General features: G+C 44.0%; 2 protein-coding genes across 4 annotated transcripts in view; one reads left to right on the top strand and one right to left on the bottom strand.

Annotated features, from left to right (window-relative positions):
- USP30 (ubiquitin specific peptidase 30) overlaps positions 1 to 5,833 on the bottom strand; it is a 63,864-nt gene extending 58,031 nt beyond the window's left edge. For both annotated transcript variants that reach the window (XM_077876036.1, XM_077876037.1), the window contains exon 1: positions 5,361 to 5,833. In XM_077876036.1, the coding sequence (XP_077732162.1) occupies positions 5,361 to 5,395 (35 nt within the window). In that variant the 5' untranslated portion in view covers positions 5,396 to 5,833. The remainder of the gene's footprint in view (positions 1 to 5,360) is intronic.
- The window catches only part of SVOP (SV2 related protein), a 70,724-nt gene that overhangs the window by 13,154 nt on the left and 34,433 nt on the right, over positions 1 to 23,137 (top strand). Inside the window, exons 2-5 of one of the 2 annotated variants that reach the window (XM_077876031.1) lie at positions 5,443 to 5,603; positions 8,156 to 8,241; positions 9,279 to 9,377; positions 14,072 to 14,143. In XM_077876031.1, coding sequence (XP_077732157.1) covers positions 5,443 to 5,603; positions 8,156 to 8,241; positions 9,279 to 9,377; positions 14,072 to 14,143 — 418 coding nt within the window. The remainder of the gene's footprint in view (positions 1 to 5,442; positions 5,604 to 8,155; positions 8,242 to 9,278; positions 9,378 to 14,071; positions 14,144 to 23,137) is intronic. The other variant, XM_077876032.1, reaches the window with a different exon arrangement.

Raw genomic sequence — 23,137 nt, forward strand, 5'->3', positions numbered from 1 at the left:
CCATTAGTGTTGTGACCAGCCTTGTTGGGGTTCTAAGGCTCCATCCAGATCAAAACCCTTGCACCAGTGTGATGACCTGCAGAGTTGTCAGCCAGTGTAGAATGAAGCTGTGCCTTTTGATTCCTGCTCCAAAACACACCATTTCCCACTGTCTGGCAAATCTTTCCCACATAGGCCAGTTCAGTTCAGGCCTCACATTCATTCCCCAGACACATGTGAATTCTGGAGAGAGAAACTGATGCCTGGTGATTAGGACCTTGGGCTCAAATACAAAAGCCAACCAGGTTGATCCTCAACTCCCTCAAGCTGTGTGACCTTGGATGAATGCCTTTACCTCCCTGAGCATATTTCCTCATCTGTAAAATGGAGACAACAGTAGTACCTAATTCATAGGTTAATTGTCAGGGTAATGGGAGAAAATGTGAAAGGCTTATAGCATAGCTCTTAGCATATAACAAGCACTCAATAAAAATAGCTATACGGTTTGAGAACTATTTTCTAAGAAGTTTAAGGGAGGGGAATTCAATGTTTGTACAGTGATTTAAATTTGTCTGCATAATAACTCTGGAGGGGCTTATTTGTAGCAAATACCATTGGTTCCTGTCACAGATCCCCTTTACCAGACTGGTGCATCTCCCAGGTGCCCCAGGATTGGCTGCTTACAGCTCACAGCTGCAGTCTGCTCTAGAAGATTGCCCTTGTTTGAGAGGAGCTGCCTCACCTGGGGACACCTGGGAGGTTATGCTCTTCACCACTGGGGTGATGTGCCAATAACCTATGTGAGCCCAGCGCCCCCAGGATTCTGGGTGGGACGATCTAAATGGCATAGTTCACATTCCAGAGTTCCCCATCGGATCAGATTCCAGCAGAAACCACATCCCTGTTCAGCTTGTCCCTCTGCCTTGTCCTTCCACCCTCACTTCACAATGGAAGTACTTCCTTAACAAATAATTGCACAAGAATCCCCAACCCATTGTTTGCAGAAATATAATTTATCATAAAATTCATTTGAAATCTCAAGAGACCCAGAATAGCCAATGCAATAAAATCAAAATAAGAACAAAATTGGAGGCCTCATACTTCCTGATTTCAATCCTGACTACAAAACTACAGTGGTACCGGCCTAAGGAAAGACATATAGACCATGGAATAGAATAGAGAGCTCAAATATAAACCCTCAGATATACAGCCAAGTGATTTTTTTAAAGATTTTATTTATTTATTTATTCATGAGAGACAGAGAGAGAGGGAGAGAGAGAGGAAGAGACACAGGCAGAGGGAGAAGCAGGCTCCACGCAGGGAGCCCAACATGGGACTCGATTCTGGGTCCCCAGGATCACACCCCGGGCCAAAGGCAGTGCCAAACCGCTGGGCCACTGGGGCTGCCCCAGCCAAGTGATTTTTGACAAGTGTGCCAAGACCATTCAATGGGAGTTGAAGGACAATCTTTTCAACAAATAATGCTGGGAAAACTGAATTTCCACATGCAAAATAATGAAGCTGGACCCTTGCCTTACACCATACACAAAAATCAACTCAAATGGATCAAAGACTTAATCCTACAAAAATCTCTTACAAGAAAATATAACGAAAAAGACTCATGGCATTGGGTTTGGCAGGACTATATCACAATTAAAAACTTGTATGCAGGGAATCCCTGGTTGGCTTAGCAGTTTTGTGCCCACCTTCGGCCCAGGGCGTGATCCTGGAGACCCGGGATGGAGTCCCACATCAGGCTCCCCGCAGGGAGCCTGCTTCTTCCTCTGCCTGTGTCTCTGCCTCTCTCTCTCTCAATCTGTGTCTCTCATGAATAAATAAATAAAATCTTAAAAAAATAATAAAATAAAAACTTGTATACATCAAAGGACATAGTCAACAGGGTGAAAAGGCAACCTGTGGAATGGGAGAAAATATTTGCAAATTACATCTTGGATAAGGGATTGATATCCAGAATATATCAACAACAAAAACCCCAAACAACCTGATTGAAAAATGGATAAAAGACTTGAACAAACATTTATTTCAAAGAAGATATACAAATGGCCAATAAACACATTAAAAGATGCTCAGTTTTAGGGAAATTCACATCAAAACCACAATGAGATACTATTTCACACCCATTAGAATGGCCTTTACCCAAAAAATGAAACACAGTATTATTGGCAAGGATATAGAAACATTGGAACTGTTCCTTCATTGATCATGGGAATGTAAACTGGTATAGATGCCGTGGAAAACAGTATGCAGGCTCCTCAAAAAATTAAACATAGAATTATCATATGATCCAGCAATTCCACTTCTGTGTATAGAACCAAAAGAATTGAAAGCAGGGACTCAAACATATTTGCACACCCGTGTTCATAAGCAGCATTATTCACAACAGCCAAGAGGCAGAAATAACCCAGGTGTCCACTAATGTATGAATGGATTAAAAGCTGTGGTATATCCATACAATGGAATAGTATTTAGCCTCAAAAAGGAAGGACATTCTGACACGTGCTGCAACATGAATGAGTCTTGAGGCTGTTATTCAAAGTGAAATGAGCCAGTCACAAAAGCACAAATACTGTATGATTCTACTTACATGAGGTAACTAGAGTAGTCGAATTGAGAGACAGAAAGTAGAATTGTGGTTAGTGGGGGTTGGAGGGAGAGGGGAATGGGGAGTCAGTGTTTCACAGGTAGAGTTTCAGATCGGGAAGATAAAGAATTCTGGATTTGGATGATGGTGATGGTTGTGCAACCGTGTGAACATGCTTAAAGCCACAGAATTGACACTTACAAATGGTTGAAATGGCAAATTTTATTTTATGTATATTTTACCACCATTGGAAAAAAAAAGGATCCCACCATACAGCTCTGCTTCTAAGGAATCCAATTTCTTTTTTTTAAGATTTATTTATTTATTCATAGAGACGCAGAGAGAGAGAGAGAGGCAGAGACAGAAGCAGGCACCATGCAGAGAGCCCGATGTGGGACTCGATCCTGGGTCCAGGATCATGCCCTGGGCTGCAGATGGTGCTAAACTGCTGCGCCACCGGGGCTGCCCAGGAATCCAATTTATTACACAATTATCACACCCCATTTAGAGAGGAGGTAAAGTGAGGCTCAGAGTGACTATAGATATATCTTAGCCAGTGGGGATGATAATAGTCACCACCACTCAGGTTTCTGTGAGGATTAGGTCAAATAATGATGTATGTAAAGATTTCTGATCAAAGAAGAGCATTTCCCATCAGGATGTGAAAGAAGGAAAGCAGAAAGGAGTCGTGGTAGCTTCGACTGAATTATGGTCGAATATTGGCAATTTTACATGGTTCAACCTAATAGAAGTGTTTGGTCCTTAAGCTGGACGGCAGATTCTATATAATTGTAAATGCTTTAAATATCTCAAAATAAAATGTTTTTGTGGAATAAAAATTAGAGTGGGTAGAGAGAAATAGAAGGGTTTGGAGCTATAGCATCCTGTCTTTGGCTGGGAATATAAGGTTTATGATCTGACAGGCATCAGGCTTTGTGTCTCTAGCTGTGTGGCTGTGGGTGAGTCACGTGACTTCTAGGGCCTCCGTTTTTTTTTCTAGAAAGAGGTGATCACCTCCCAACCTCAGCAGTTGTGCAGATCGAATGCTGGTAAACAACAGGTAGCACGGGGCACAGAACGTAAGCTCGATGCTGCTGGACTGTGGTGGTGGTGCTAAGACAGGATGGAGAGTTAGCTCCAGGCTTTTCTGTCAGACCAGAATGGCCTGCAAACCCCGTGCTCTGTGCTCAGCCCCACAGTTCTAGTCCAAGGCGAGCTTGACCACTCAAGCTCTCTGGGCCCAGCCTTGTCAGAGAATAGGGGTTCAGGTATTTGCAAAATTACTGTGATTTCATCTGGTTTTTTTCTTTTCTCCAACCTCACAAGCAGGACATGTTCCCCATGCTTCTGCAATTTGAAGCTTTACCCTTTCTATGTCAGAGTACCAGTTATTGCTTGGTGAAATACATGGAATAATGCAAGTTAATAAATAAATAAATTAATAATAATGATAGCAGTATATTTTACTTGCCTATTTCTCCTGTTTTACCTTGTTAAAACATTGCCCAAATTTACCCTCTAGCCATTCATGTCTGTGACATCCCAGAGTTCTTTTTTCAAAGCCTTGATGGGAACAGGCATTACTCACTCAATATCACTCTTGTGACAAGAGGGACACCTCTATCCTATCTCTGCTATGACCCCAAAACCCACCACAGGGCTGGCAGACAGGAGTTTTGTATTTGGGAATGAAGGAGTTGGAAGGACACAGGTAATTTTGCTGCTGAACCCCAGATGACGTGATTGCTGCTCAGAAAAATCAAGGCTTTTCCAGAGTAACAAGAGCATAATTTGAGGGAATGTATTGCAAAGTGGAGTCCATGGGTCTCAAACTCAAAGGCCTACAGGGCCAGACAAAGGGGGTAAGTGCCACGTAAGAGGAACACAGAACACATGAGGATAAGTGGCAAAGGACCCTCAGGGCTGGAGGTAATTGGGAGAGGAGGAAATTGCCATCAAGTTTGGTGTGTCCTGTCTACAGGGAGCACACTACCCAGATCTAGCCACACAGCTCCCTTATAGGAACGTGGGCCCCAGATGACCAAATACTCTTTTTTCAAAAGGTAATCCCTCAGGCAGCCTGGGTGGCTCAGCAGTTTAGTGCCACCTTCAGCCCAGGGCCTGATCCTGAAGACCCAGGATCGAGTCCCACATCGGGCTCCCTGCATAGAGCCTGCTTCTCCCTCTGCCTATGTCTCTGCCCCTCTCTCTTTCTCTGTGTCTCTCATGAATAAATAAATAAAATCTTTTTAAAAAAAAAAAAAAAAGTAATCCCTCCACCCAACATAGGGCTCAACCCTACAGCTGAGATCAAGAGTCACATGCTCTCTCTACCAACTGAGCCAGCCAGGTGCCCCAGATACTCTATGTTTTGAAGAGACATGAGATACCTGGCTTTTTACACTAATTCTCCCAATTTAAAAACTTGGTCATCCACTTTAAGTTAAAAAGTAGTCTGGGCAGCCTTTTGTGGGCATAATGTAACCCCTAGGTGACCAAGTTGTTACCTCTGTTACATACAGAAAGACAAATCTAAATTCTGAAACACATGTGATTCCAAACAGTATTTACATCTAGAACACAGATAACCTCTTTCACATAGCTTAACCTGTAAGTAGGGTCCCCCTGGAGTTGTGCAGTGCCCAACCTGTACGAATGTATGTGGCAGCCCTGATATGTAACTCTTGAAGCTGTCAGATCCCCATCAGTCCAACTCAATAGAAATGCCAACCCCCTCCCCCCACATCAAGTCTCTGGATCACAAGAAAAAGCCTTTCACCTGTCTTGGGCACAAGGGCTGTGCAGCAAGGCCATCGAAGGGAAGTTCTAGCTATCATGACCAGATTTGCTCTGTCCTCTAGGGTGGTGAAATTCCGTCGCACGGGCGAGAGTGCAAGGTCAGAGGATGACACGGCTTCGGGAGAGCATGAGGTCCAGATTGAAGGGGTCCGCGCGGGCCTAGAGGCTGTCGAGCTGGACGATGGGGCAGCTGTGCCCAAGGAGTTTGCCAATCCCACTGACGGTGAGAGGGCTCTGCAGTTGGGACATCAGCCTGGGCCACAGTCAGGGGCTCTGAGGTGCCAGTGTGACCTCCCCAGATCGTGCTCTCAGAGGCATCTAGTGAAGGGGCAGGTAGGAGGGCCTAGAGGGCCCAGAGGAGACACTGGAAGTGTGGGCTGGGCCTACATGGCTTCCTCCAGCAGTAAGGTTACATCACAATCCCTGCCAGTCAGCTTCATTGCATTTCACCCAGCTGAGGACAGCAGCAACAATGATGGTGTTGGTGGTGATGGTGATGGTGGTGGTGATGGTGATGATGATGATTATGAAGGTGAGGAGGAGGAGGAGGATAGTGATGACGACCATGGTGGTGGTGGTGGTGATGATAGTGTAATGATGATGGTGGTGATGATGATGGTGTTGGTGATGAGGGTGATGACCATAGTGACAGGATCAGCTGACACTGCCTGAGGATTTACTCTGGGCCAGGCACTCTGCTAAGCACTTTACACATATTACCCATTTAATCTTCACACCAGTTCCAACTGGAACTATTATACTTATCTTCCCCATTTTGTAGAAGAGAAAACTGAAGCACAGAAAGACTAAGTATCTTGCCCAGGGTCACACAGCTAAAAATTAGCAAAGCTGGATCTACAGCCAGGCAATGTGGCCTCAAAGCCCATATTCCAACCTATGACCTTGTGCTCCTCTGAGTAGAACTGGTCAAACAAGACACCTGAGGTGGTACCATGGGACCTCATCTCCCCTCACACATGATGCTGATGGATGAAAGCATTCCATGCATTCCTGCAAGGCCCCAGATTCCCAACATGAGAGAGGGTTAATGTCTTAAACCCAAAGCCTAGTTGGGTTGGGAGATCTAAGGAGGCAATGACCAGGATGGGGCAGGTAGTGGTTGGGAGCAGTGTCTGGGCTCAGCTCCCAGAGCTACAGTGTGGCAGCTGTGTGACACTGGGCAAGTCCATGTCCTCCTCTGCAAAATGGAACTGGGACTGGGTCTGAACTAATAGTCGAGCAGGACTAAGTGGGGTAGTGTACATCAATGCCTTTCTGCAGTGCCTGGCCCACAGTGAGCAATCAGACACACACCATTACTCTACGTATTATTATTCTTATTATTGAGGACTCTGTAGGACTCACTCTGCTTTCTCCTCCGTATTTTTTGCTGGAGGAAACCAGCCCCTGCTGATGTGATAAACACCGGCTCACACTTCTGGAGAAAATCATGATTGATGTAAGAGATCCATGATTGAAATTCTAAAAAGATGACAACTCCCAGTGGGGAGCTGATGAGATCCTCAGAGGCAGCCCACAGAAGGGCCACCCAGCACGCTCCCTTTAGTATTTTTATTTTTTTAATTAACTTTTTTGGAAACCATTTTAGGGTTACAGAAAAGCTGCAAACATAGTTCTGAGAGCTCCCACATACCCTTCATGCAGCTTCCCCCGACGCTAACATCTTACCCGGTCATGGTGCATTTGCTAAAACTAAGAAACCAACACTGTGTCGTCCTATTTACTAAACCCCAGACTTTATTCAGATGTCACCAGTTTTTGCAGCAGTGCTGTTGCAGGACATAGACCAGCCTAGTAGATTATGTTTAGTCATTATATTTTTTGAAAATACTTACTAGCATATCAATTACCTCCTACTTTTTCTGAGCGCACAAATAACATATTTGTTTGGAAAAGTTAGAAAGTGAATGCTATCCTCAAAGATGATTCTGTTAACGGTTTTTGAACCCTTGTCTTTCTTCCCCTGCATGGCGCACACGTACGTTTCTAATTCTATCACAAAGGCCCCTCTTAATGATGCATACCTCTCCCCAGTTTAATTTTTGACTTCACAATATAATGTGGACAGCTCCATCGGAGTGCAGCGGCACTTTGCTTTTAAAAAGTCTTTCTTAAAAAAAAAAAAAAAGTCTTTCTTAAAAAATAAAAAAATAAAAAAATAAAATAAAAAGTCTTTCCTGCTTTCCCAACTATGGAAGCGATGCATTGTTGAAGACAGCTAAAATCTCATAGGATTTCTCTCTTGCTCTCTCCAAAGACAACAAAAATGAAACCACAATTCAAGTTAGGTACGCATTCCATGCATTGCCACATACATGCATCCACATGCATACACGTACACACAGGCACGTACATTTCCGAGAAGAAAAGCGTAGTAAATATGCTGCCCATTTTGCTTTGTTTTAAAAAATTAATTAGCCATATGTTGTGTGCATCTTTCTATATCTGCACATTCTTTTTAACAGGCAGGTCATATTTTATAATGTGGATATATAAAAATTTATATATAATTATGATATGTATAGTAATTTATCTAACCAACCCTTGTTGAGAGACATGCTGGGTTTTCCAGTTTTCCCTTTTACAAACAGTGGACTTTGTAGCTGGAATGTTTTTCTAGGATAACATTTCTAGGAGTGGTGTGCTGCCTTTACTAAGTTTGACTGAAACGCCTTCCCCCACCCTGCACTCCCACATGAGGATAATTGCAGGATGCACTCATTCCTTCCTCCCGTCTCCCTTTCTCCTTTCCAGATACTTTCATGGTGGAAGATGCGGTGGAAGCCATTGGGTTTGGAAAATTTCAATGGAAGCTGTCTGTTCTCACAGGCTTGGCTTGGGCAAGTATTTCTGGGAGCCGTGACCTTACATTCAGTCTCCAGGAAACCTTCATGCTATTCAGCTGGGTTCCAGGGCCGGGGCTGTGAGGAAGGACATAATTCTCTCCACATGGAGCCTTTGCTTGAATCACCAAAAGTTTATGTTGAGTGATGCTGGTGATCATGAAGATCTGGCCTTGGCCGGAGTTTGGGTGTGGTTGGTCATTGCCCTCAAGGTAGATTTGAAGTTTCTAGCTAATTAAGTGGTTCTCAACCCTTTGGGGGCTCAGGGCTGCCATAAGATTATGATGTCTTCTGTGGAGCTCACCCTAGATAAACATGCACAAACGAAAATGTGCCTTCTGCTTTAAGAGGTTCATGACCCCTTGTTATAAATCTAACCTACCTCCAGCAAAGAACACATCTAGACCTTTAATGCAACTGAAACTGATTTTTGGTGAATGTTGCAAGATGGTGAGCTAACCTATTTTTTCAAATGGATCTCCAAATTCCCCGTATCACTGTCCCCCCCGCCCCAATTTAAAAAGCCATCTTTTATCTATCGCATTCCCACGGCCAAGGAGATCGTTTCTGTCTACTCTCAAGAAGATACCATGATGTGTAATTACCAGGGTTTTCTAGTATGTGTTAATATATTAAAAGTTCGTACTTGTTAAATATACTGACAATTCTACATGAACAATGACCTATGCACCAAAGATAAACTAGTCTTTAATTGAGCTAAAAAGAAAAGATCATTGTCTCTCTACCTCTGTAAAAAGTTTTTCTCAGGTTTTAGAAATATAATGCTTCCCCACTTTATTTGAGGAGCACCCCTATTTTTTTAAACACAGAATGTTAGATGCCTCTTCGTCAATTCCTGCATGGTACCTACCGTCTGAGCTACCGGACCTCCGGGTGTGTTTTGATGTGTGGTAGGGTGCACAGCAGCCAGTGGAGGAGGAGGGCTCTGCATGCTCGGGGGTCACGGACTGGGGCGCAGCCACCCCCAGCCCTGGGCGCATCCTGGCCTCACGATGTTCGCTTCCTCCCTGCAGATGGCCGATGCCATGGAGATGATGATTCTGAGCATCCTTGCTCCACAGCTGCACTGCGAGTGGCGACTCCCCAGCTGGCAGGTTGCATTGCTGACCTCGGTAGGCAGCCCCGCAGCTCTCTTCTATCGCATTCAGGACACCCCTAGGGCATTATGTGGGGGTGTCTCCCTCTCTTGCTGCTGCCCAGGGCTCAGCAGCAAAGAATTAAGCCCTGATTAGAAACAACGTGACCCCAGCTTCCTTTACCCCGCCTTGTACCTCACATATCCCGGCAGGTTTGCAGCCAGCACTGCCGCACCCAGGGGGCCAATGACTTGGAGTCCCAGACATTCTACTCAATTACCGGGAAGTTGGAACCCACCTGGACGTAAACCTCATAAGCCTCACTTGACAGCAAAAAGGAGATACCAACTCCTCTTTCACGAGGGTGATCTGGGGATTGAAACAACACAGTGCCTGACACATAGTAGATGTTCAATAAATGGTAGGGAGCACAGCTCCCTGAATTAACACTTGAAGGAGAGTGAGGGAGAATCCGGAGTATTAGGGGAGTTCAGCAGCAACCCTCTAAAAGGGAGGGGAATGGCCAGGCTGGATAAGAGAGTAATAATGATGGTACAAAAGCTAATATTTGAGTTCTCACTGTGCAAAGGGCTTTACAGAGATTACATGCAATCTATGCTTAATATATATTGTGCTCTTTAATTCTCACAACCCTAGGAGGTAGATACTATTATTAGCTGAGGAAAATGAGGCACAGGAAGGTTAAATCACTCACGGAAGGTCACACAGCCTAGCTACCGGCAGGTACAGTAATTGCTAAGCAGGAGCACCTCCCAGAATGCTGTAACTGTTCTGGAATGGCTTGAGCACCTTCAGCAACCAGGCCTGGTCTGATATTAGAAGTAAACTTGTGCAGCCCCATGGGAAGAGTTGTAGAGACACATACACAAGCCTTTAGTGGTTTAGTCACTTAGATGTGTGACCTTGAATGAGGCGCTTTACAGCTCTTCTACATCTCTTCCAAAATGGGGGTGATAATGCCCGTTTCCCTGCAAATGAGCAACAAAATACACACAGTGCCTAGTGTATGGTAGGGCTTGAGTAATTGATACTTCTCTCTCGGATTCCTGATTCTCACTGATACCCCCTGAAGCATACCCAACAGGGCCGTGTTTTTGCGCTGAGGAGACTTTCTCAGCTGTAACAATCACCATTTACTGAGCCCTTACTGTGTCCCAAACACTGTGCTGCGGGTTTGGCATACATTATCTTTTTAACCTTCTTAACCTTGTGAAAGAGGTGCTCTTATCACTCCCATTTCCACAGATATGGAAACTAAGGCTCAGAGAGGTGTGATGACTTGCAAAGCTCACACAGCCTGTAAGAGACAGAGCTGAAATCCGGGTCTGTAAGACTCAGAGTCTCAACTCCCAGCTATAGCCCTGGACTACTTCCTTATGGTAGAAAATTTGGACTCATGGGCTTGGCGAAGTTGTGAAGTTTCAAAGTTTCATGGCCAAGTTTCTGCGGAAAATTTAGAGCGCCGCAGGAGTTGCTTTACCTGCATAACATACATAAAGAGGATAATGGGGACTACATTATTGTTATAAGAAATACGGTGCAAGTTACCATAATTAGTGTGGTATAGACCAGTGCTCTGCAGGGCCTAGATCTCTCCTTCAGGAGAGGAAATGTGGCAGAATTGTGTTGTTTGTGGGGAATGCTTAATTCTTCCTTGGTGCAAGGATATCCCTTAGCACATAATTAAGGCAACGCTTCATCCCTACACAGCAATCTTCAAACTTCTTTTTTTTTAGATTTTATTTATTTATTCATGAGAGACACAGAATGGCAGAGACACAGGCAGAGGGAGAAGCAGACTCCCAGTGGGGAGCCGGATGTGGGACTCCATCCCAGGACCCCGGGATCATGACCTGAGCCAAAGGCTCAGGCTCAACCACTGAGCCACCCAGGAATCCCAATTTTCAAACATTTTTGCTGTAGGTTATCTAGAAAAGAATTTTCTAAAAACTATGCAGACCCCACGACCCTCAAAGGGTTTTAAGTTGACATTAAATATCTTTATTTTATTTTTTTTAACTTTTTTGACATTAAATTTTTTAAAGTTTTATTTATTTAAGTAATCTTTACACCCAATATGGGGCTCAAACTCACGACCCTAAAATCAAGAGTTGCATGCTCCTCCGACTGAGCCAGCCAGGCACCCCAACATTAAATGTTTTTAAATTGTAGGTTGCAGATTCTATGACTTCTGGTGTATTGAAATATTTAAAAAATTAAGTAAAATTTCATATCTACTTTTTGAAATATGTCCAATGGAATTGAAATACATGTCTGATACCCATGTCCTCTGTTTTAAAATAACATGAATAAGGTAATCAGAAATACTTGGAAATTTTGCATTATTTTGTGTTCTTCTTGGACTGTTATTTTCATTCCATGTCTTCATTTTTTTTTTTTTTTTTTGTTAAGATTTTATTTATTCGGGCAGCCTGGGTGGCTCAGCGGTTTAGCACCGTCTTCAGCCCAGGGCGTGATCCTGGAGACCCAGGATGGAGTCCCACATCTAGCTCCTTGCATGGAGCCTGCTTCTCCCTCTGTCTGTGTCTCTGCCTCTCTCTGCGTCTCTCATGAATGAATAAATAAAATCTTTTCTAAAAAGATAATCTTTTTTTAAAGATATTATTTATTTATTCATGAGAGACGCAGAGAGAGGCAGAGACACAGACAGAGGAAAAGCAGGTTCCCTGTGGGGAGCTCAATGTGGGACTCAATTCCAGGACCCTGGGATCAGGCCCTGAGCCAAAGGCAGACGTTCAACCACTAAGCTACCCAGGTGTCCCCATTTCTCCATGTTTTATCCTAGCAATGTTTTACTCTGCTAGAAAGCATGTCATTTGTCACTTGTCAGAATTTCCTAAGCCAAAATATATAAATTTTAAATTATTGTTTTTAATTTTCTGAGCTCATAAGGCTCTTAAGTGTTGACATTTTTCTCCTGCACTGAGTTATCATGATAGTTTTTAGTTATATGCAATAAACCAAAACAAGAAAAAATGAATTTTGATAAATAGCTGTTGAACACAAGTGAATTTTTATCAGGAACATACCTCTTAATGAGTGGTATGGAGTGTCTCTCAATTACATCATGTATTCTTGGATGATTACTTTCTACTAAAGTAAGATGGGGTTTAGCAGCAATTCCCTTCCTATTTTTCATTTTTACCTTATTTACATATCAAAATTGAGGGGGGACTGAAGGAGTTTTGTAACAACTCAATAAACTAATGCCACTTGTTTTTTTTGTTTTTTTTTTCAGCGACTTCCAAGTTATATGCTAAAGAGCATACAGCAACTGCTTATGAAAGATTATTTTCAGTGATCTGATTTACTGATGGCTTCATTAGGTTCTCTTTCAATTTGGTTAAAAATAATAAAAAGGAATTGGAAACTAGATGAGTCGCAAAAGGATTTGTATCTTGTCATTGGTGTCCTTTTTGAGGTGGTCTGAAAGGTTTAGCCTCGAAGCATTGCCCTGTGAGATGCACTGCAGAGATGGGAGGGTGGGGTAATGAGAAGTGGGAGGGGGTGGTTGAAAAAGGTGGGGCAAGAAACAGACAAGAGCCATAGCTTGTTCTCAGGAAAGAGTCTGTATGGAAGCTGAGGACCTGGAAATTAATTCTTTTAAAATTAGCCATGTCTGCTTGGAGCACCTGGCTCTGTGTAGCCTCCATTTGCAGCCCACTGCCCAAGGACATGCCTGTGGTTTGGGGGCAGTGCCTTCACCTCTTTGAGCCTCAGTTGCCTTATTTGCAAAATGGGGATGATAATGGCACCCACCTCGAAGGGCCACCATGAACTTTGGGTAAGATGTGAGTACAAAGCATTTAGTGTGCTGTCCCATACTCGGAGAGGACAAGGATAGGCACAGGTATGAAGGCTCCAGTCAGCCTTCCTGTGTTTAAGATCTGGCTCTATCCTCTGTTCCTGGGATATGGAGCAGGTTTCTTAGCTCTCTGAGCCTCAGGCTTCCCAGCTATAAAATGGGTATAATAATTTAAACTGCATCAGCTCTGTTCAAAAATTAACAATGTAACAGTGACTTTGTGGGGCACACCAAGAGCTCTCCATGAGTGCTTCTGCTTACAAATAGCTTACAGTTCTTTTTTTTTTTTAAAGATTTCATTTATTCATGAGAGACAGAGAGATAGAGAGAGAGAGGCAGAGACACAGGCAGAGGGAGAAGCAGGCTCCATGCAGGGAGCCTGATGCCAGACTCGATCCCGGGACTCCAGGATCAGTCCCTGGGCCAATAGCAGGCGCTAAACCGCTGAGCCAGGGATCCCAACCTTCTGTCTTCTGTTTTTCTCACTCTCCAAGCTCTACCTTTGAAATTTTCTTAGCAACAGGGTGAGACATTTCTTTGGTAGGTGAGAAATTGTTCAGATGCTAGTTCTGCGCCTATACTGCCCAATCCCAGCTCAGGTAGTGCTGCTTACACCTGTGTGACCCTGGCCAAGGGATGTCCCCTCTCTGAGTCTCAGTTTCCTTATCTGTAAAACAGGGATAATGATATTACCCACCCCACAAGATTGTTGTGGGGCTTAAATAGCAACACGAAGCACCCAAACAGTGTTTGTACCTTAACAGGATCTCAGCCAGTGTTGGCTCATCACTCAGACCAGGATGGGATATCACAGGTTCAAGTCATTGTTCCTCTTCTCTGCGATGCTCCGTGTCACTAACAGACCCTGTCTTTCCATCCACAGGTAGTCTTTGTTGGCATGATGTCCAGCTCTACACTCTGGGGAAACATCTCAGACCAGTACGGCAGGAAAACAGTAAGGCGACCTCTCCTAAGTGCATGTCCTCTGGGTTATCTCCATGGTGGTGTTGACAGGCAGCGAAACAGTGCTGCTGAGCATTTGGGAGGCCCGATGAGCTCTGTCAAAATGCAATGAGAAGACATTGCTCTGAGGCCATGGACTCTCGAAAACACACATGCCTAGTGAGGCCCAAGCGTGTACATTTCAGAATGCAGAAGATGCCACTGGTGCCCACCCGGGTCCCCTTGGCACCCACTATTCACTTACACAAGGCTGGGGGAAGTCAAGGGCTGGTAGATAAAGTTGTCAACTTTCTTGCCCTAAATGAATCATCTCCTAATCCCAGCAGCACTGAGCTCTGGTCCTTGGGAACTTGCTCATGAAGGTACCTTGAATTGTCTGCTTTCCCCACTCCTCCTGGGATCACCACTTAAATAAACTGTTTGTACGAGAATTCTTGTGTCAGGGTCTGCTTTGGGGGAAGCCCAGCCTCAGATATGACATGAAATGGATTTGCAAACAAGGAAGAAGGGAACTTACAGGTCTGGCATTGCATTGAGCTCGTACTGTTTGATTCACTTGTTACTGCATGGTCCCCTTTGTATTTTACACTGCTCTGGTTTTGCTAGGCTGCACTTGGGTGCTTTGATTCCTTCAGCATGTGAAGTTACAGTTCTCCAAACTATAAACTTGGGCCTGATGGGAGAAAAGAGCTTTGTAGATCTAGAAGCTTTACTTGGTTAAGGGCCCTGCTCAGGAATAGCTGCCACTCCAGTAGTGCATTCTGAGTGATTGCACCTGCTGACTGCTTTATTGTTCTTTTTCCTGGACTCTTCTCTTCAGTCTGCAGCTTCTTGGGAGGCAGGGTGGTGTAGTGGTTACATGCTTGGGCTCTGGAATCAGGTGGATCTGGGTTCAGTTGCGACCCTACCACTCCTGGCTGTGTGACCTTGGGCAAGTGAATTGACCTCTCTGAGGATCAATTTCTTCATATGTCTAAAGACAAAAAATAACAGATTCTACATTTGAGGGTTGAGATCCTAGGCATGAATGGCTTTGGACCATGCCAGGCACATCATAGGCACAGGACATATGTGAGCTGGCATTGCAATGAAAGCATTTCTGACAAGTTCCCAGGTGATGCCAATGCTGCTGGTCCGGAGCCCATACTTTGAGAACTATTGACTTAGACTAATGTAGATAGCTAAAAAAAAACTTAGAATTCTGTTAGGAAAGAAGAATGGAGACATGGATGCTGAGGAGGTAACAGGTGGGGTCCACTATAACCAGCACACCAGGGACTGGAAATAACACAGTACCTTGTATGGCAGGCCCTGTACCAGGCCTGAAACATGCATTTGCTCACCCAAACCCTGGTGCTATTCTCAATCTGATTTTACAGAAGGGAAAAGTGAGGCACAGAGCATGGGAAACTTGCCCAAGCTACACAGCTTATATATCACAGAGCCAGATCTCACTCTTTCTAAGGTCTAGACTCTTGCTTTAACACGTGGGTAGTGGCTTGAATCCGTAGATGCTCAATCAATGTATGTTGACTCGATGGATGGATGGATGGATGGATGGTTGAACAGTGCAGTCCAGCTGCAGGCCCTCCCGCTGTGACTGGACAGGAAATACATAGGCCAGTAGGCACCTGGGAAACATTGACTTACGAAACCACTAAGGAGTGGCTGGGGCAGGACCAGAAGTGACCAGGCTGGGAAACCAACTCTAGCCATTGTAGCACAGGTACTTTTGGATGGTTTTAGAAGCTGGGGAGGTCAGTTGGGAAGATCTCTCCAGGCCTTCCAAAGAGAATAAAACCTGGATTACTCTGATTTTCAGGCCGTAGCTCTCTAAACTCTGCCCATACACACCCTCCCACGCACTTCCTTTTTCTGGAGGGTGTAAGTCATTGCTTCAGCAATTTTCTGATTGGAAAAGAGCAGAGCCAGAGCTGGGAAGAGGGAGAGAGGGAGAAAGGATGGAAGTAAGGGAAGAAGGAAGGATGGATGGATGGAAGGGAGGGAGGAGAAGCACCTCTTATAATAAAGCAGAGCCGTTCTTGGGCGGCGCCGCAGCGGTGAAGGGAACTGCAAATGTGTGGCTGAGGCTGGACCTAACATTAGCCTTCGCAGTTTTAAAATAATCAAAGGAGAAAGCTCTTCTAATTTCTTCACGTGGCTTCTTCCTGTGCAGACTGGGCATGGGGTGGATGACTTGTCCCTCTGTCTCCTGCTAAAAACACTTTTTATTTACTTGTTCTTGAGGCAAGCATGCATATACACACACAAATGCAGGAACCCATGAAAAGGAACTTTACTGAGGTACAGTAAAGGGGCCTCAGTTTCCTTATTTATGTCAGAGGAGATTGGATCAGATAATAGCTGATAGTAACAGCTACCATTTATTGAGTTCCTGAAACTGAAGGGCAAATGGGTTTGTCCTCCCTTGTGTCTGCTCTAATCGTTCAGTAGAGGACTCCAGACACATGGATTTGAGGAGTGGAAGGCTCAGTGGGACAGCTCTGTGATCAATTAGTGATGTCTGCCAGGGGCAGGAGGGCAGCCTGGTGAGTGCAGTAAAGCCCATGAGGAAGGTGGCTATGCCTGTTTTGCATCCTGAGGTGGCCCCGGCACCTGGCACAGCACCTGCCTTTTATAGCAGACCCTCCATAAATACTTCTCGAGTGGCTGAGTTGGATGGATGAAAATCAGATCCCCTTGTTGCCACTTTCTGCCACTCTCTCATCCTCTCCAGACCAGCAAGTGATTTCCTGGATGACTGTTCTCTGTTTTACAGACAAGTCCAAAAAGATCGTTAGCTTATGATCCTGACATCCCTCGGCAGAGTATGTTCATTCTGCCACTAACGTGGGTCATGCCTATGGCGTTCCCAGGAGGTAGCCCTATAGAATGTAGATACCTTCATTTTATGGTGGGAAGGAGAAAACTATATAGCTCAGGTTTTTAAAAGATTCGTAGATGGGTTTTCAGTAATGCCATTTACTGAATCTTGTGAGTTCTGAACACATTTTGGCAACTTCTAGAATAGCAGTTCTCAACGGGGGAGGGAGTGGGCAGATTTTATCTCCCCCTTCCTCCCAGGGGACATTCGGCAATGTCTGGGGACGTTTTTTGGTTGTCACCACTGAGGGGAGGGGTGCTACTGGCATCTAGTGAGTCAGATTCTGTTTGCTATCCCAAAGTCCATGGGACAGTCCACACCACAAAGAACTACCAAGTCCTAAGTGTGAAGGGGGCAAGGGTTGAGAAACGAGGCACTAGAATGAATGCACAGATGATGCCAAGTTGCACTATTGTGAAGAGTTCATTCTGTATCATCTTATTGTATCAGCTGGGACTACTCCACCCTAATTTCCTATTTACCTCCAGTGCTCATTTGGACAAATGAAATGCTAATGTGACATTTTTGTGAAAGCATGAGCTCTGAGGTCAGACTGCTAAGGTGCAAATCCCAGCCCCTCCACAGACAGGCTGCATGACCCTCAACAAGTTACTCAACCTCCCTGTGCCTCAAGTTTCCTCATTTGTTAGTGGGATCATAATAGTCTTTCTTCCATAGGGGTGTCCTAGGAGTAAACGGGCCTTTACACAGAAAGCTCTTGGCACAGAGGAAGCAATTCATAAATGTCCAGTATTGTTCCTATCATTTGGCAAGCTCATGACAATAAACAGCAAAGCCAATGTTCAAATGCAGGTATGTTTGGCTCCAGAGTCCACAACCTTGGCTGCTGGGAGACATAACTGAATTATTCCCCCAGAATTCAGTTGAGCAGTTGGACATTCAACCGTTCCAAACAAAGACTGAGAGGGTGCCTATAGAGTGGTCCTCTAGCTCTCCTGACCAGAGAGGAGAGAAATCACCCCCAGACTGCAGGGCCCCCCTCCCTGCAGGGAATTCTGGCCCAACCGCAGGGAGGATGGATCAGGTTCTAATTATAAAGCTTCTGTAGAACTCCTCCAGAAACAGAGGGTGAGCCGGGCAGCTGGCAAAGCTTTAGCTAGTGCCAAAAATCTCCTCCTAGCTCCTTGATCTGCCTCCGCCCAGCTGGGAGGCTTCTGAGAGGGTGTCTGCTGCATGACTTTGCAAGGGACTCACGTAAGGGGTTAGGACTCAGTGGGCCACTTTGATTCCTATAGAAGTTCCTACACCCTGGGGGCTTATGGCAAAGCCACACAAAGGAAGGGCAGCTGTGGGTGTGTGGCCTTGCCAGGGTGAAGGTGCTCCACCCTCTCTATTGAGTGAGGGAACTTAAGCAAATTATTTCACCCCTCTGAGTCTCAGTTTCCCCATTTATAAAACTAGGTTGTCAAGAGCAGGAGTTCAGAGGGCTGCTGGAAGGGTTATATGAGAAATGTAGTTAATGCACTTAGAACAATATTTACTGATGCATGGTTAGCCGGTGACCAATGGAAACTACTATTAGCTGTGTCGCAAAAAAAAAAAAAAAAAAAATTCAGAATATGATCAGGTCAGTAGCTAGTTCAAAGGCTATAGATCCATGTTATCTGTAAGGACGAAAAAGAGGTAGCTGGCAGGCAACAAGCCTCTCATCTCAATATTTTTTTTAAAGATTTATTTATTTATTTATTTATTTATTTATTTATTTATTTATTTATTTATTCATGAGAGACAGAGAGAGAGGCAGAGACACAGGCAGAGGAAGAAGCAGGCTCCATTCAGGGAGCCTGATGTGGGATTTGATCCCGGGTCTCCAGGATCAAGCCCTGGGCCAAAGGCAGGTGTTAAACCACTGAGCCACCCAGGGATCCCCTCATCTCAATATTTTGAAGATCCCCAGCCTCCTTGTCCCCTGACAATTTTCCTTGTCCTGCACATGACCGGAGGACACCAAGGGCACTGAGTCAACAGTCTTCCAGGACTGAGTAATGCTCATGATGATGACATCAGCATGCTCCTTTTGGAGGCTGCAGACTTGGCACCCAAGTGGTAGCAAGACCCTCAGCTTCTTAGAGCAGAAGCTTGAAGCCTTTCCAGGCTACAGGTTGTATACCAGGGAGCTATGAACTGAACATGGCCTATAGATGTGTTTTATTTAACCCATACAATGCTGTATAGGATTTTGCATCAGTTGCCTCTGCTTCAAAAAATAATGTATTTTGCATAAAAATGAAGAGCTCTGTTTTGTTTTTGTTTTTGTTTTTTAATTGGGCTATCTGGCAGCCCAGGATCCACATTCTGTGATGGCAACTTTTGGCTAGAGCTCAGTAGAGGTTGACAAGACAGGCCAAGTTCTCTTGCATTCACCTGGACCCACCTATCCTTGCTGCCTCTATCAGAGGCAATGGGAGCCATCATAGGCCCAGGAGGAGGGCAGTGCTCATTCAAGTATGGCATTCGGAGTTGAAAGTCCTGACTCCAGGTTTGACTGCTGGTCCTGGACAAATCACTCAACTACTTTGACCCTCACTGTGCTGATTTGTAAAATGGGAGTGGAAATAACAGCCTCTTTCCACAGGCTGCTGTGAGGACCCAGTGTAAAGATGTGACAGTGAAAAAAAAAAAAAAAAAAAAGATGTGACAGTGATTTACAACATGGGAATGAAAGTTCCATAAAGTTAGAGACTCTGGCTGTCACATTCCCTGCTGTACCTCAGGAGGCACTCAGTGCATGCATGTTGAAGGGATAAATGAATGAATCATGGTATCTTTACTGCCAGGCATGCGACAGATGCTTAATATATGCATATTGAACAAATGATTGAATGGATGATGCCTATCAGTACCCTTAGTGCTGGGCACACAGCAGGTGTCTAATACATGTATGTTGAATGAATGAATGAATGAATGAACGAATAATATATAGCATTTTTTCTAGCATCTGGCATAGAGCAGGCACTTGATATATGCTTATTGTTAAGTGAATAATTGAATGAACAATTTAATGAATACATAATGTCTATACTTCTCTCTCTAGAACCTGGCATACAGGGGATGCTCAGTAAATGATTACTGAAGGAAGAAAAGGAGAGGGGGAGAGAGGGGAATGGGGAGACTGGGCCAACAATCTAAAAGGCAGAACAAATGTTAGGCCAGAATGACAAGTGTAGTTAATGAGAAGCTCAAAAGCCCAGGAGACATTTCTGCAGAGTCCCGAGCAGTGCTTGGATGAGGCAGCTGGCAGTGCCCGTGCCTTTGCAGTACCCATGACAATACTCACAAATGGTTGCTGAGTCCTCATTTCCTGGCCAGCTGGAAAGCCCTGACATCAGTGGGCAAATGCAGAGCTAGCTGCAGTCTGCTGTGACCCTGCAGGACAGGTCACATGCAGGTCTTTGCTGCCTGGCATGGGGTCATGTGGTGACCCCAATGGGGTAGTGAAGCTCCCAGGCGGTCGCTGGAGAGAGGCTTAACTCTCAGGTGCCAGTCGGGGTGCCCTCTTTTCTACCCGCTCCTCTTCTCCTCCTCTGTTTTCCCTCTTTTCATTTTCTTTGCTGCTAATGATGTCCTATCTCTGATTCAAGACTCCTTGGGTTCCAAGAAAGCAAACCCTTCTTAAGATAGCTTAAGCCACAAGAAAGGAAGTAAGTAAATATGTGGCAAATACTAATTTCGTAGTCGTGTGTTTCGGAGTGTAGAAATGTTGCTTTATTATTGTTGCAATAGATCCATAACTCCCTAGGCTTAGATAATTCCTATCCCATCTGTTTTGTTATATACTTAATATCTTTCTTTATATCAATTTTACTTTTTAAAAAAGATTTTATTTATTTATTTATTTATTTATTTATTTATTTATTTATTTATTTATTCATGAGAGACATTGAGAGAGGCAGAGACACAGGTAGAGGAAGAAGCAGACTCCCTGCAGGGAGCCTGATGCGGGACTTGATCCCAGGACCCTGGGATCATGCCCTGAGCCAAAGGCAGACACTCAACCACTGAGCCACACAGGTGCCCACAACTTCGTTTTTTAAAAAAACAAACAAACTGGGACACCTGGTTAACTCAGTTGGCTAGGTTTCCAACTCTTGATTTCAGCTCAGGTCATGATCTCAGGGTCCATGTTCATCAGAGAGTCGAGATTTTCCCTCTCCTTCTGCCACTCCCCCCACTTGCTCTCTCTCTCTCTCTCTCTCTCTCAAATAAATAAATTAAAATCGTTTTTAAAAACCCTTAAATGCATGTTTTTGGAAAGGGAAACTTTATAGAGAGTCCTAAATAGGAAATCAGTAGCAATTGTCCTAAAAAGGAAATAGCTGCAAAAATAAATACAATGAAAATAAAACAATGTTACTAAATTCTAGTTGGTTACAGTTGCCTCCTGTCCAATCTGTTAAAAATAGAGATTAAGAGTGTTTAAAAAGATGTTAAAGACAGACTAGCACCACATAGATCTTTTCTCTTGGACATAATCAGAATAATGATTGGAATGAAAAATCACTTTCTTGCAAGCTAATGAAAGTTATTTAAAGTATTCTCTCTCCCACTTGAAATCATTTTCCAAGAAACTGGAAGTCATCTGTCAGACCTCCAAATTTCCTCTCTAGTCCCTTTTAATTCATTTTAATTTCTTGTAAGTTTATTTATTTAAGTAATCTCTACATCCAAGATCAAGACTCCCATGTTCTTCTGATTGAGCCAGCCAAGGCACCCTCATTCATTTTAACTGGAAAGCTAAAGTCAGTGTGCTTCAGACTTCCCACCTGAAGTGTCCCCAGGGAGACGAGAGGGTGCACTCAAGGCTGGATCTGGGGGAAGTACTACAGAGAGAGACCTGCCCAGACACCATGTTGCAGGTCTAAAATCCACATAGAATTTGTGTTCTATTCCATAATATGTTTGGTGTTGGTTAGCGTGAACCCAGGGTCCTGGGCTTGAGCCCTACATCCGGCTCCCTGCTTCTCCCTCTCCCTCTGCCTGCCGTTCCCTCTGCTGCTGCCTGTGCTCTTTCTCTGTCAAATACATAAAATCTTAAAAAAAAAAATAACACCGGGATCCCTGGGTGGCGCAGCGGTTTGACGCCTGCCTTTGGCCCAGGGCGCGATCCTGGAGACCCAGAATCGAATCCCACGTCGGGCTCCTGGTGCATGGAGCCTGCTTCTCCCTCTGCCTGTGTCTCTGCCTCTCTCTCTCTCTCTCTGTGTGACTATCATAAATAAATAAAAAATAAAAATAAAAAAAAATAACACCTTAAATTGCATTCACCCTTGATTGTTTCTCAGTCTCTAAGAGTAATTAACACTCCAGGAATACGCAGCATGTTTGTTTTGCAGCATTGTTATCTCTAGGTGGTTCTCAACCCCGTGAAATACAATGTTCCCTTTACTTAGAAATTGTTATGAAAACTTTTAATAACGCCCTTAATTATCCAGAAATAATTTAAAAAATAAAATAGCCACCCACATAATCTTTAAAAGAAACCAGTTATAAAAAAAATAAAATAATAAAATAAATCAGGTATAATGCCCCAAGTATGATATAATGGAGAACTTTTTAAAGGAGGCAGTTAGTTAAATTTATTTTCAATATGCAAATGTGCATGCACAAGTGTCCAGATAAAAAGAAGTTAATATTTGTCTCTGATTATAAATAAACTTGTATTTAACTGAATTTTGTTGATGCTTTTTTCTTTATATTTGACATTTTGAAATAGATTTAGATCAGTCTATTCATAGATACACGTAGAAACCCTATGAATGCAGACAGATACTGGAGTGTTCCCTCAATGACTCAAATACCATATGCAGTGTTGCCATTGACAACATGGCTTTCTGAAATGAAGAACAATTTTGTAAAGTTCCAGAAAAACCACACACAAACTTCCTTTGATTTACCTAGAAGTTGGATTCCTGCAAAATTAAGTGTATATTCAAATCTTATTTCTATATAAAATAGAGTGAAGGTCAAGGTACAGATAGTCATGGAGTTTTCACCTGGACGATAGGCAAGTAGAAAGTTCAATTTGAGATGGTGCAGGATACAAGACAAGTCTTTATTGAGTCTCATGCACTGCATCTAACA

Source organism: Canis aureus, chromosome 27 (assembly GCF_053574225.1).
Source record: "Canis aureus isolate CA01 chromosome 27, VMU_Caureus_v.1.0, whole genome shotgun sequence".
Taxonomy (NCBI): domain Eukaryota; kingdom Metazoa; phylum Chordata; class Mammalia; order Carnivora; family Canidae; genus Canis; species Canis aureus.